Source organism: Pelmatolapia mariae, linkage group LG9, assembly GCF_036321145.2.
Source record: "Pelmatolapia mariae isolate MD_Pm_ZW linkage group LG9, Pm_UMD_F_2, whole genome shotgun sequence".
In the NCBI taxonomy this organism is placed as follows: Eukaryota; Metazoa; Chordata; class Actinopteri; order Cichliformes; family Cichlidae; genus Pelmatolapia; species Pelmatolapia mariae.
Genome location: NC_086235.1, coordinates 24,318,437 through 24,331,942, shown reverse-complemented (window position 1 = coordinate 24,331,942; position 13,506 = coordinate 24,318,437). Strand labels below are relative to the sequence as shown.

The window sequence follows — 13,506 nt, the reverse complement described above, 5'->3', positions numbered from 1 at the left end:
TCATAAGATCTGTTAACTGGAACATTACTGCTTTAGATCTGTTCCGTGTTTTTTTATTTTCCATTTGTACAAGATTTCCACGTTGTTAGTTTTTCAGTTCACATTTCAGTGGATTTGTAGTCATAAAACTAAGTCTCTCAACATTTACACTGGAAGGGAGCAGATGCAAATCTATGGCACATCTATGCTGCTGCACAAAACACATGATGCTCTAATATCTGCTCTCTTGTTTTATCTTATTTTACTGTGTGCACAGGATGATCACAGGATAAAGGGCAAAGTAGCTGTCCACAGGTTCGTGTCATGGTAGAAATGCTTGCAAATGAAGCATCTAAGCAAAACAGACGAACAACCTTTAACCCAGACAGGAAGGCACAGTCCTCCCTCTTATTTTATTTTTTTCTTATTTACTTTTTGGCGTTATCTTTCTCAGTCAATACCTTCCACTTGCCTACTGCATACCGTTTCTATGCTGTTTTATCATAAAGTCTAAGCAGTCACTTCTTCATTTTAGACTCAGTAAGTCCGACTCTACACACTATACCTGCTTTAAGGATAAACCAGCTGAGTGTTTTTCATAGCAAAGAGCTGTTGAAGAGGTAGGTAGACAAAGAAAGCTTTAGAGGTGGGGGTGGAGGGGGGTGTCTACCAAATACCTCATTGCCGAACTGTCTTTGAACTAACCGACTACACACAGGGGTCGTGGCGGGTAATGCTGTTACATTAAAGCTGGTCTTTAGTCACGTGCACTCATCAGTTTGCTCTTTACAGTGTCACTTCGGTGTAAGAAGCCATCACTCGTTATATTTACCGTGTTATAACTTATTCCCTGTGGTTATTTATTGACCTGTCCTCCTCCTCCTCCCCCTTTTTACCGACATTTGGTACAGTCCCGGGCTCTAGTGGATGGTAAATCTGTGAACCAACTTTCTTCCACACGGAGTCAAGAGGAGGCGGAACATCACGGAGGAGGGAGGCAGCACAGAGGCGGACAGTGGTGCTGATATATAATCTGTCTGTATCTGTTTTGCCCGTGAGGGAGAAGTTCTTATAGTTCTTGTCATGATAAGACGCTGAAGGAAAACAAATTTTCTCGAAAAGGTTTGTAACGGATTTTATTTGCTTTAGTAGCAAAGTAACGTTGTAATTTACTCAGCCTTTGTGTTGGCAAACCTCTGCTTTACTGAACTTTATCCATCTGAAGCACTTTGTGTTACACAATGTTTCAGAAACTGTCGTAAGAGTTGGGAAATATTTTAGAATGAAAAACACACGTCGAGCTTTAAACTATGACGTAGGCTGTTTCTCTGTATATCTAGCCTATTTAATGTGAGGATGAGAAATGCAATTCATAGCTTATATTCCACTTTCACTTATAATATCATCATACTGCTTGGGCATCTGTTTGTTTATGTATGTGCTAAGGGAAATACCTGCTTACTCTGATGCATATGCAGCATGCTCTTTGGACTGAATGACCAGTGATCCCGGCGTTAAAGTTATCATCAATCGATCTGTGTACTGGCTTATTTACAGAAAGCACACTAGTGAGCACTTGTACCAGCCAGGATAAACAGCATTTGCTCAGCAGCTGATATAAAGGTAAAAAGTCCTTCCGATTGGTTAAAATGATTCAATTCAATTTGATTTTTTTAGTCTAAAGGTCAATCGTATTCACACTGTTACTGAACTGTTACCTGATGTGCTGATCTTTGCTTGTTGCTTGCTGGAAATGGCGAAACACTGTAATTATTGCACGGGTCAGTAAATCACGTGCATCATTATTACAGCAGGTTAGAGGTGTGATTCACCCGTGTTGCTCACTTGGTGGTTTGTTTTCTTATTTTTAGCCAGATTCTGGCAGTGTTCCATCACAGCGTTTTGTCTGCACCTTTTTAATGTAAATGAACTTTGTGTGCCTGTCTCGTGGTTATAAGTTAGCTGGTGAGTTCACGCGCATGTGCCAGTGCAGATGTAATGTAGTTCATGGTTAGAAAGGCAGACTCAGTGGTCAGGATACCTGACACCTGAAAATAAAACCTCCCTCTTTGTCACGGATGTTATTATCCTCACAAATCTTTCTCATGCCTGCCCACCCACAGAACATTTGGATTTGTCTTTTTCCAGTTTTACACCGTAAAATGGATGAAACGTATCCTTTTTTTTTGTTCACTTTATTCTTTTCTTTAAATACTTGGTGAGAAATACAGTTAATTAGAGGGTTGTTAAGAGGTTATTCACAGGTCTGCATCCTTTGCTTGAGGGAAGTTGATTATTTGTTGATAAGATTTGAGATAGAGCAGACAGAAGACAATCCAGAGTTTGTGAGGAGACAAATTAGGCCCGTGAGTGTGAGCATGTGAGAGATGGAATGACTAATCTGCTCTGACTCTCCTGAGAAACACCAGTCTGTCTTTTCATGGTGTTACCACTATGCCCTTGTGCCTGGGAGAGGGTTAATTTGTGGTTTTGAGGACAATTTCCTCTCCCACTGGGACCTGTTTGTGTGTGTATTCATTTCATGAGTGAATACATTCAGTCTGAGATTTAATGTCAACACCGTGCATAATCTAGGGATCATAACCAAGATAGCATTTTTCTAATATCTTTCAAATTTGGGGATAGTTTTAGTTGACCTTGCATCACCATTGTCGGGTATGATTGCCATGGATGTCACACCTGATCAAGTAGCAGGTAGCTGGGTTTCATCCGGGCATGTGTTTGCACCTTTGAAATTGGTTTATTTTTCCTTGTAGCCTAATGGTCTCAAATTGGCAATTCCGTCTCTGATGTTAACCAAACAGAGAAGCAGATTTAAGTTTCTCCTCCCATAACATTGTGGCGAGAGAGCGCAGATCTACATGGAGACAGAAATTGGCTCCAGGCGTACAGCTCAGGCTCCATCTGCGTCCTCAAAGACTCTGAGGTCTGACTTTGTAGATTGCAAACTTTAAATTATCCCATAAATGTATATACAGGCTAATTTCAGCTTTTGTTGTTGTTGGAAAGGGTCTGCTCATATGTGTGTGCGCGGGGAAGAGTGCATGCATTGGGGGAAAGGGGGGGGGGCAAACTTAATTTGCTGGTAAACAAGTGAACACGTGAATGAGATTAGAGCAGTTTTTGTTGTGGATGGTGTCTCTGTCGATAGTGCACCCCCCCACCGAAGTTATTAAAGACAGCAGACTTGAATCAAAGATGAATTTAGATGTGATTTTTTTTTCCACATGGAGTTTGTTTGCCTTTGTTGCGTAGACTCATATCTTCATAGCTATTTGTTTATGCTGGGGGTCGAAATGAGGAGAGAATAATTAAGAGTTACTTGCTAGCTAAGGACATGAGAGGAAATTAGAAAGACGGGAGGGTCGGGGCCTGTTAACAAATCAAGACGTCACACGTTACCATACACTTTAAAAGTGGCTATTGAGGGTAGGAAATTAGATTTTTACAAGCACTGACTGCTGTGTGTACGTGTGTTTGTTTGTGAGCCCATGTCTGTGTTTGCCATTACGCTAAATACTGAGAGGTACTGGGATTCATTAGGCAGACCCTGTTACAAGGCATGTTCCAACACACACAGATAGATAGACGTTTTGAAGATTTACACCTTTACTCACGTCTGGCAAGGAGAAGCGCTTATTATTAGCTCTTACTCATACTCGCTGACACAGTGACGTTTGTCTGTGTGTGTGTGTTGCCCTCAATCTCTTCACGGAGGCCCTACATCTTTTATCGGTCATGATCCCACTTCCTCACAGGTTGTGGCCAAACCTGCAAGCTCATGTTTATATAAGTATGGATTTGAGAGCTTCACAGTCCAGCTGTGCAGACTAAACATTTCTTACACTGTTTTCGGGTGTGTGTGTGCCTGTGTTGCCCACTTCACATCACAGCCGCAATCGGATCTCCCCACTATGCTGAGAACTGGGTGTATTGGGGGGGGGGGGGGGGGGGGGGGGGGGGATGCTTGTGAAATGCTCTAAGGTAATATCTAGACTGGCTCGACCTCTTTCATTTCAACTGTAATGCTGAATTCGGCTATAAATGCAGCTTTTCTGCCTGAGATGTTTATGAGACTTGACATAAGTGTTAGAAAGAAAAGGCTACAAAAAATGAAATGAGAACGAGAGAAAACGAGAGGATGAAAACAATCTGGATTTTTTCCATTCAGTCTTTTTCCACACCCCCCTCCTCTTGCCTCAGTGGTTACGTCTGACTTCAGGTCCAAAGAATCTGATGTAACTGAAATGGAGCTATTAAGGAGGTGCTTTTTTAGCCTCTTACACATAACGTTATGGGGGTTTTACTGTAACAGGGCTTTTCAACAATGGAAGTAGAAGAAAGACCCGCGTTGACCTGTTGATTTAAGAAAACTGGCCCTCAGCATTTCTTTCCTCCTTGGCTCAAAAAGTGCATCAGTTCGGTGTTTTTATTCTTTTATTCTTTTTCTCTGTTTTTCCCACACAAGACCTCCTGTATCTGTGTCAGCGCCGCTCTTCCTCTCTGTTGCCATCTCAAGTATTTGGACAGCTGTGGCTGCCTGTGTGTATTACAGAGGTTGTGACCCTGAGATCTTGTTTAATACCTGGCCCTCTCAGGCTAATTGATGGCCAGGGCAAACACAGTCGTCTGCTGTGCGTGAGCGTGCGCAAGTGTGCCTAGCTGTGAATAAACACCAGGATGTTTATGAATTTAAAGCTCTACTTAAGACTTACCTCTTCACATATGTGCTGTAATGTGGATGTTGTAATGGTGTATTCTGTATCAACTAGCTTCACATGTTACCTGGTTACCTGTAGATTTTGAATCATTCGTCTAAGGAATTTGAGCAGTCTGTTTGTGTTTTCCCTTTCAGGTTATTCTTTGTGTCTGGGAAAATCCTATTTGTTCCGGTTCAACCATCCTGAGGAAGCCAGCAGAATGAAGAGCATGCTTCCCCAAAAGAGTCCTGTATCGGCTTTAGCCTACAACACAGGTACAACACACAAGGGGCTGACCCTAAGCTGTGCTTGATCCCTCTTTGGTTTGTCTCCTCTGTGTCTTAGTTTTGCCATTCCAGAATATACATGTAGGCCTTTTTGATTATCACTTTACTACCTTTTCACTTCTTTGCCATCTTCAGTGCTCCATTAGATCCAGCTGCTGATGTAACATCTGCTGCTCTTCTCACTAGTCACTTCACTGTTATGTCAGTATGGAGTTACAGGTAGTCACACTCCAGACGGGTTACATCCAATTGGAGGACCACACTGACCCAATTTAACGACCTGGTTGAACCATAAAGAATGTAAATAAATTCAGATTTCAAAGATTGGATGTCATCTAACTGACTGGCAAGGGGAAAAAAAGTGGAGAATGCATGTGAGCTCAACTCTTCTGATCACATTAACCATGGCTGCTGCCTGAAAGTGGTGGGAGGAAAGAGTCAGTGTTAGGGTGGGGGCAGGTGTTTCTCTCAGTCTTCTCATATGTCTTTCCCAAATGCACTTTCACGCACATTCCAAAACCTAAAATTCAAAGCATATTGGAATGTTTTGGTCATATGGTGTCTGTCCATTGCCACAGCGATACATCTGGACTCTGCTGTCTCTTAGGCGATTTATCGAGCAGTGCCCGAGGTGTGCGCGCATGCATGAGGCTGCTGTATTCAGTGGAAATCCCGCTCTTTAAACAGGCAGACACAAGGAAGGTGCTCATTTCTTCCACAGCTTCACGCACGTGTGTTAGGACAGATTATTATTATGGGCAGAGATATTCTTCAACGTCACCAACCCTTATTTTAAAGACGTCCAACTAAAGACAGGGCTCCCACACAAACACAACTGAATATGTTAGAGCAGAACAATCATGAAAGGAGAGAGTTGATGCACACCAGCCCTCCGGTGTAAATCTGCCCATGTATGGACACAAACACCCTGGGTGTGTGTGTGTGTGAGCATGTCTGCATGTTTCTAGATCTTATGATGTCTTTCACCTTCTGCCTCAGTTCACTCCACCATGTAAGGGTTTGACATTTTCTCACACAGGCTTATATTCATTTATAATCTGTCTATGCACTTTTAGGTGCTCCAGGTTCTCGCTTTCTTTTACACATGGAACATACAGGCAGAGCAACAGTTGCAGGAAAGTGTATATGTGTGTGCGTGGGTGTATGTGGTTGTTAAACACTGGGTGGTCTAAGCTTGAACATTGTAATAGCTCCTTTTCCACATAAAGCCACAGATAATTTTGAAAACTGGGCAAGGTTTGAGCACATTGCTTTACCCTAAGTGTTTTCACCTGCTTGGCCTTTTTCAGAAGATATTTACTGTTTTCTTTTTGGGATTTTGCACCAAAATAGTACCGGAGCTATCAGGCAGACATACTTATACTTAGCATTGCTGCCAATCTTAGCTATGCTATTGAAAGCAAATGATAGTTTATTTGTAAATCCAGCAGGAAGGAAGTAAAAATTGACTCAGCTGAGGTTTTGAGAAAAAAAGACCCCCTCACTGCTGAAGCTACTTTAAATACAAGACTTAAGGAAGGGCGGGGGGAGCCTCATGAGGGTATTCCAGAATATTTTGTGGTTTATCTCATCTACAAAATCCTATACTGAGGAACTGAACTCAAGTTAAACTGTTTGTCTTGGATCTAATGGATGGTTTTGTGTGAGTGTGTATTTGCATGCAGTTTGTGTGTGTGTGTGTGGGACAGGATTGTTTCCTATTCTCGGGGATAGGGTTAGTTGTGGATTGTTTGGTTTGAGTTTGTTCTGCCAAGGGTCCCATTTATGAATAGCTGCAGGTTTAACTATACATAAATCTCTCCCCCTCTCTCGCTCTCGCTCTCTTTATTTTCATTCGCCACTCCCTCTTTCCTTCCTCTGTCTTCACCTGGCTCTTCACACATAATTTCCATATTTGTTCTCCCTGTTTCTCTTTCCCCTTTCTGTATCTACTTTTCTATCTAGTCATTCGATAGCTTATGTTTATGTTTAACCTAGCTTTCCCATGTTATAGATTCATTTTCTTTTCCATTTAATCTCTCTCCCCATCCAGACTACCTGAAGTTTAGCAGTGACTATAGCCATGCAGTTGTGGGTGGCACCAGTAGTGCTAGGGGCATGCGATCAGCATCTGAGCTTCGGGACTTGATGGACACCCTGCAGCGTAAGAAAATTGCCCTTGAAAACAGCCTGAGAGCCAACGGGAATGCCAACCCCTCCTACTTCAGTGTGACACAGGTCGGTCATCCTTTAGGTCCTACATTACCTCTCTATAGAGCACTTTAACAGGGGTTGTGAATGATTCTAACTGATATTCACTCATTACATGAACCAGTTGTTACATCGTTGTGTTCTCCAAACACAATGCTGCACATATTCATCAACACATACATCAATATCAGTGTTTCTGTAATTTATATTACAGTGTAAATGCTTGAATCTAATAAAGCCTCAAAATGATCATATTTGTGTATTTCCATTTCTTCATTTGTTTCTGTCTATAGCTTCCACAGGAAAACTGAATTCTTATATATTTCTAATCATACATTTTTTTCTTTTCTGTCTCCCAGTCTCCCCCCACCACACCTGTCTCCAGTCCTGCCACATCTTCATCAGCCTATCAGGAACAGGCAAGGCGTTTCTATAGCTCCGATCGTCCTTCTTTGTCTTTAAAATCTGCTCCCCCTCTTTCCCCCGGGCGACGTTCCGACCCTTCTTCTTCTTTGGCCTCGCGCTCTTCAGTTGGCCGCAGTCAGGACAATTTTAGCAACAGCGATAGCCGACGACTGCACAGTCAGAGCTCCTCTCCTTTACTCTCCACCTGGAATGGTGGGGGATCTTCCACTTCTGTTGCCAGTAGTGAGAACTATCTCCTCTCTCTTCCTCCATCTTGTTCCTCATCCCACATTCCATCTTCTGGGGGCGCTGCCAGCATGCCCTCTAGCCCCCGTCTAGGACGCCGCACCTATGGGAACCAGGGGAACCAGGAGCCGACACCCACTAGTCGAACCAGGAAATACTCAGCAGGTTCGCTGAGTGGGATGACAGCAGGAGGACACAGCCGCTCACTGCCACGCCTCTGTCCCTCCCCGTCCCCCCGTGACAATAATAATGGAGTGCTAACTTTGTCAACGCTGCCTCCACGGCGGTCTGATACTGCTGGGGATTACAAATTTAGCAAAGAGCATTACAGCAACGGCCAAAACGCTGACCTCAACCACAAGTCTAGTCACTCCAGTCAGCAAGCTGCAAACAGGATTAAAGGCCAGACCACAGCTCAAGGTGAAGGTGTCGTGTCGATCTCCCTCTCTTCCCCTAGAACCTCTTCCTGCTCCACCTCCCACTCCATCTCTTCCACATCCACATCCACTCCACCAGATGTAACAATCCCATCCAGGGCAGGGGGCTCCTCTTCTCCTCGTGTTGCCAAAAAACTCAGCCTAACCTCCACCAGCTCAATAGGCTCCATCAGCTCTATAGCTTCGAGCCCTCCAGAACAAGAACGGCTAAGCAGCAATGAAGCCTGCTCAGGAGCAGAAATGTCTGTGGCGGAGCAAGAAAAACCAGGGGTGGGCCTTGAACTCACCGTTGCACCGGGACTAGGACTTAGAGAGAGGAGTTCTTCATTTGGGAAGGCCGGCCTGGAAACTGGAATTGGTCTGGGGGAGAGGAGGCAGTCATTTGGCAAAGCAGGGGTGACTCCGCCAGGGGGGTTCAGGGAAAGAAGGGGGAGTATCAGCTCCCTAAGTGGGAAGGAAGAACTGACAGACTACCACCAACGCCAAAAAGAGGAGAGACTCCGTGAGCAGGAGGTGGAGAGACTGGTGAGTTTAATTGCTTTTAGCTTCTGTATTTAAACCATTGTAGCTGCTGTTTTTACTGTGCCATCTAGTATTTGCTTTTTCTTTGACTTATCAACATAGAGTGCATCCTCCAGCTAAGCTTATTCAGATAGACTGAATATAGGCAGGAGAGCAGGGTGTTTAAGGTTTAATGTCATTTTGTGCACGCATTCAAAGACACCAAACATGGAACGAGTGTAGGAATGCTTCCCTGCTCCTTGCTCTCTCAAACATACTCTCCCAGGGAGCTTAACACAGGCGCACAGTGAGGTTCACCACTTGACAGGTGCTCATGGCAGTTAGCCCATACTAACAGCACTATTCTTAACCCTGTACTTGGATTGTGTGTGTGTGTATGTGTGTTCATATGAGGTTCATGTTTATGTCAGTCATCTGGAGGTCCACCCAGTGTGGTTTGCTGTGCTAAGGAGCCACAGAACACATCAGTCAGATGTGGGTAAGAGAATCCAAGAAGATTACAGAGTTATAGTGTAGCAGGTGGATAAACACATATTATCAACATATAATGACAACTGATCTCGTGATCCCTCTCTTTCTATTTCTCTGTTTCTCTCAGCCATGTTCTCACAATTAAAGTGTCTCAGTATCTCTGATTTAAAGAACAGTTTTGATGGTGGCTTTTGACAAGCCTCCAAATTCTTATGAGCGTGGTTTTGAGCTTTCATGATGTGAAGATTTTCTCTTTTGCCAGTATGAAGATGGGGGAATGAATTGTGTTGCACTTAATTGGGTTGAAACTATTTTGACTCCCTGTTTTAGTGCGTGCCCTGGTGTTAAATATCATCGATGAGCCACATTATACAGGGAGTTATAATCACGTGCATCTCTACCTTAATCAGATAATTAAAGGTGAGATGTAGCATCATTTGTAGCATTTCAGTCTAGCCTTATTGTCTTGTATTTGTCTGCCCCCTAGTGGTATCTTTAGAAAATAGAATTCTATATTTCCTGAAAATTAATTTGGTTGATTAAATATAGTAAATATATCTTAATTATCAGCAACATATGTGAAGACACTAGTAAGGTTCAAACCACATGTAGAGACTACATATGCCTATGTATCTGCACTTAGCAGAGTAGCTTGTGTAATGCATGTAAATAACTTTGAAGCTTCCGGGATAAACAAAGGAGCAGAACTGAAACAAGAGAATGCTAAAAAAGAAAGCTGAAATTCATGTCTGTGTTAATTAAAGGCACGCAAACCTTTTAAAAATGAATTCACAGTTACCGTCGGAAAAGGTTTTAGTTTTATTTCAACTGGAAAGCAAGGCATGTTGTCCGAAAATTTCCCAGCTCATTTCCTGTCTTTCGCTTCTTTCACCGTCTTTCACTGTCCCTGTCTTTCATTTTCGTTCTTTCTCCAGCTTTCCTCTCATCTGTCCGTGTCTTTGTCCTCTCTTCTTTCTGTCTCTTGCTCTAGTTGACAGCTGATTACTATAGAGGCTCCACAGAAGCTTATGCCCATTAGAATAGCGGAAGGTGACAAACTGACACGGACACGTTTTGTGCCAGCTCCTGGTTTATGTTACGTGTTATAATTGTATGTGTGCTTGTGTAAAGATTCTGTCCCTGAACAAGTCTTACTCTAATTACGTATGGTAAAATGTGTTTAATGCTTTGTTATAGGTTGCTTCTGAAATAACTGTTTAACTAAGAAGCACTATAAAGTGAGTGTTTCATGCTTTTCCTAAACACACAGTTAACTATTTCATGATTTCCACAATCCAAATTTCACCTGGATCCGATTCTCTCCTTGTGAAGAATTCCCTGGAAAGCATCTTGTTTCCACGGTGACATTCATAGACACATTCCTACTTTGGAGTCATAGCCGGTTCTTGTGCACACTTATGACCATGGTTGACAGCTGACCACCTTCTCATTAGCTCACTCTTTCTCTCTATCACTCACACACACACGCCTCTGTCCATCCCCCCCTCTCCGTATCTAATATTACTAACACAGGCTGGCTGTGTGGCTCATATACGTAACCATCGAGAGAATTATTTGCTGAACCTGCAAGAGGGCATTTTTGACTCTCTGCAGCCTCCGTAGTGCCCCACATATAGCTATGCACTGGCAGGGAGAAGTGCTCACTCCAGGGATTCCCAGTGAGAAGAAATGTTTCTTCTAAAATCTGCAAATATTAGACCAAATTAGATCCACATACAGGAAAGGGTCATGCTGAATACTAAGTAAATGCTACTTTTCTTTATTTTGGACTAAACGGAAAAGTTTTAGAAGGACTGACTTCTGTGATGCTTCCCGAGGTAATACTATTATTTAAAACTTGACTAAGCTCAATAACTATAGGGTTGCATTATATTTGTGTAAAACTTCAGCAACATGTCAACATTAAAAAAGGTGATCTTAAATAGTATTTGACACTGCATACACATAACCCATACACGTGTGTGCCTTTATGTTTGCCATCATCTCAGGAACGACAGCGGCTCGAGACCATCTTGTCTCTTTGCTCTGAGCTGGGCCGAGCTGAAAGGGACGGAGGCGCCGCAGCCACCAGCTCCACTTCAGCTGTTGCAGACCTGCAGAAGATCAACCAGGAGCTTGAGAAGCTGCAGCTGAACGACGAAGATGATGACACGCCTTCTGTCTTTTCCGATTCTTCAGCTGTTAGTGGAATAGTCGGAAACGGGCACACGACCTCCCCTGGATCGGAGAACGGTTACTATGATGATGACCTGCAGGTACGACGGAGGCGTAGCAGCGGTCACCGAGACAACAGGGCCGAATCGCCTGCCATCAGTCTGCGAAGCTTTGCCCCTACACCTTCACCACGTGCACATAGGACAAATGAGGTATAAGACACAGGACACTTATTTTGTGACTGTTAGAACTTTATGCTAACACAGAAATGCCCTCCATGTGTGAGTGCAGTATCACTGAGGTGTTATCAAGAGCAAAAACAAATGTTATTTGGTGTATAAGATGAACTAGTATACAGAACTGTGTTTGTTCAGTAGAATCATATAACTTTTGACCCTCATTCAAAAAAGTAGGAGAAAATATAAGTTAAAAAAAAATATTCCGGTAGTATAAAATAAATACAGTGAAATATGCAATGCCCTGATGGTCTACAGACTTTAGTCACTCTGAAGACTTCATGCAAGAGAATATTCTGTAACATTAGTCTCTGTTGAGTTGGTAAAATGATAGATGTATGTTTTTTCTTCTCCGTGCACCTTTGACCTTGGTCATCTTACTAAAATATTAATGAGGATTTATGCAGGAAGTGTTTTAGCCCCCCATTCATCCTGGAAAACATAACAGTGACAAGGATCCCTCCTCCTAATACTTAGAAAGTATTGACATAAACCTCCTACACAAGCACAGATGGGAGATATTTACAGTCCATTTATTAGATTAGAGCAGGCTAAGTGTTAGCATTTGGAACTGACAGCTAGTATTTGTGTGTATGTATGGAGCCCATACGCTTTCCTTTCCATTTGTGGCATCAGTGATTATTATTACAGGTCTCGCAGATATGTCAATGTAAGTGCATGTTAGCAGGAGTTAAATCAGCGACTACATTGATGATGATGTTACCAGGCTCTAGAGGATGCAGCTCGCCATCGTGGACAGGACACGATCCCTTCAGAGGAGGAAGTGAGGCGCGTGGAAGAGGAGAGAATCCAGGTCCTGAACAACATGGAGGAGCTTGAACAAAAGATCAAAGAGCTGGACAATCAAATTGAGGAATCTGCCCAAGAGGTACGTAGAAGATGATGATATTTACTTTATTGATTGAGTTATTGTCAAGATTAATAGAAGATGAATGAAAATGTTTTGATGAAAGCACAGATATAAAGTAGTGGTTTAAAACTGAGTATGTTTTTTTTTTTTTAAAGGTCGAGGTTGAGCGAGCTTTAGTTGAAGCTGAGCAGGAGTCCGAGATAGCAGCTCTTCAACACGAAAAAGATGCTTTAGAAGCGCTTCACAACAAGATGGCTGACCTAGAGACCCAATCCCAGCAGGAAAAAGAAAAGGTATTCAAGTTGATACACTCAGAATGGTATGCTTACAGACCTCTTTATCATCTTTAACCCAGCTGGGTTAAAAGTTAGAGGTCCCTTTGAATATGCTTAACTTTGCCTTTGAATACATATGGTCATCCAAAGGGGGAGAAATACACATTAACATATGGAAAAATTCTTTTAGGTGTTTGAAAAGCCATCTTCATTCACTCATACAGCCTATATTTTTACTAGCAACATGCATTGAATGGCATTAAAAATACATAGGCAACTGAGAGACTCAGGCGGTAGGTGTTAATCCTTCTCATGCTCTCTCTGGTCCAAATATATATCTGCTAAGACTGTCCGAGGAGTAGCGGTCATCAAGTGATCCTGTTTGGCAAGTGTAGGGAAGCAAGTGTGCCTATATTTTTTCTACATTTATGACACCATATGATATTATTGACAGAGTGGGAGGTGTAAGCGGATAAATGGACGGTATTTCTGGTGTGTATCCGTGTGTGCGCGTGCTTTGGTTTGGCCTGTGTTCGACTGAGTCCTGGACTCACTCTGAAATTTCCATGCACCGGCATCTGCCAGCGGAAGGTAAATCTTCAAGTTAGGGAAAGAAAAGCGAGCGATTGGGTAGATGCGTGTAGCCTCGAGTGTTAAAAACTGTGGTTGA

General features: G+C 42.8%; 1 protein-coding gene across 8 annotated transcripts in view; it reads left to right on the top strand.

Annotated features, from left to right (window-relative positions):
* Window positions 1-13,506, top strand: part of phldb2b (pleckstrin homology-like domain, family B, member 2b) — a 37,807-nt gene that overhangs the window by 11,688 nt on the left and 12,613 nt on the right. For 6 of the 8 annotated variants that reach the window (XM_063483896.1, XM_063483897.1, XM_063483898.1 and 3 more), the window contains 6 exons: window positions 4,856-4,975; window positions 7,041-7,225; window positions 7,558-8,811; window positions 11,289-11,666; window positions 12,418-12,579; window positions 12,717-12,854. In XM_063483896.1, coding sequence (XP_063339966.1) covers window positions 4,856-4,975; window positions 7,041-7,225; window positions 7,558-8,811; window positions 11,289-11,666; window positions 12,418-12,579; window positions 12,717-12,854 — 2,237 coding nt within the window. Of the gene's footprint in view, window positions 1-960; window positions 1,102-1,544; window positions 1,603-4,855; window positions 4,976-7,040; window positions 7,226-7,557; window positions 8,812-11,288; window positions 11,667-12,417; window positions 12,580-12,716; window positions 12,855-13,506 lie in introns of those variants that run through there. The other 2 variants (XM_063483901.1, XM_063483903.1) reach the window with 2 other exon arrangements.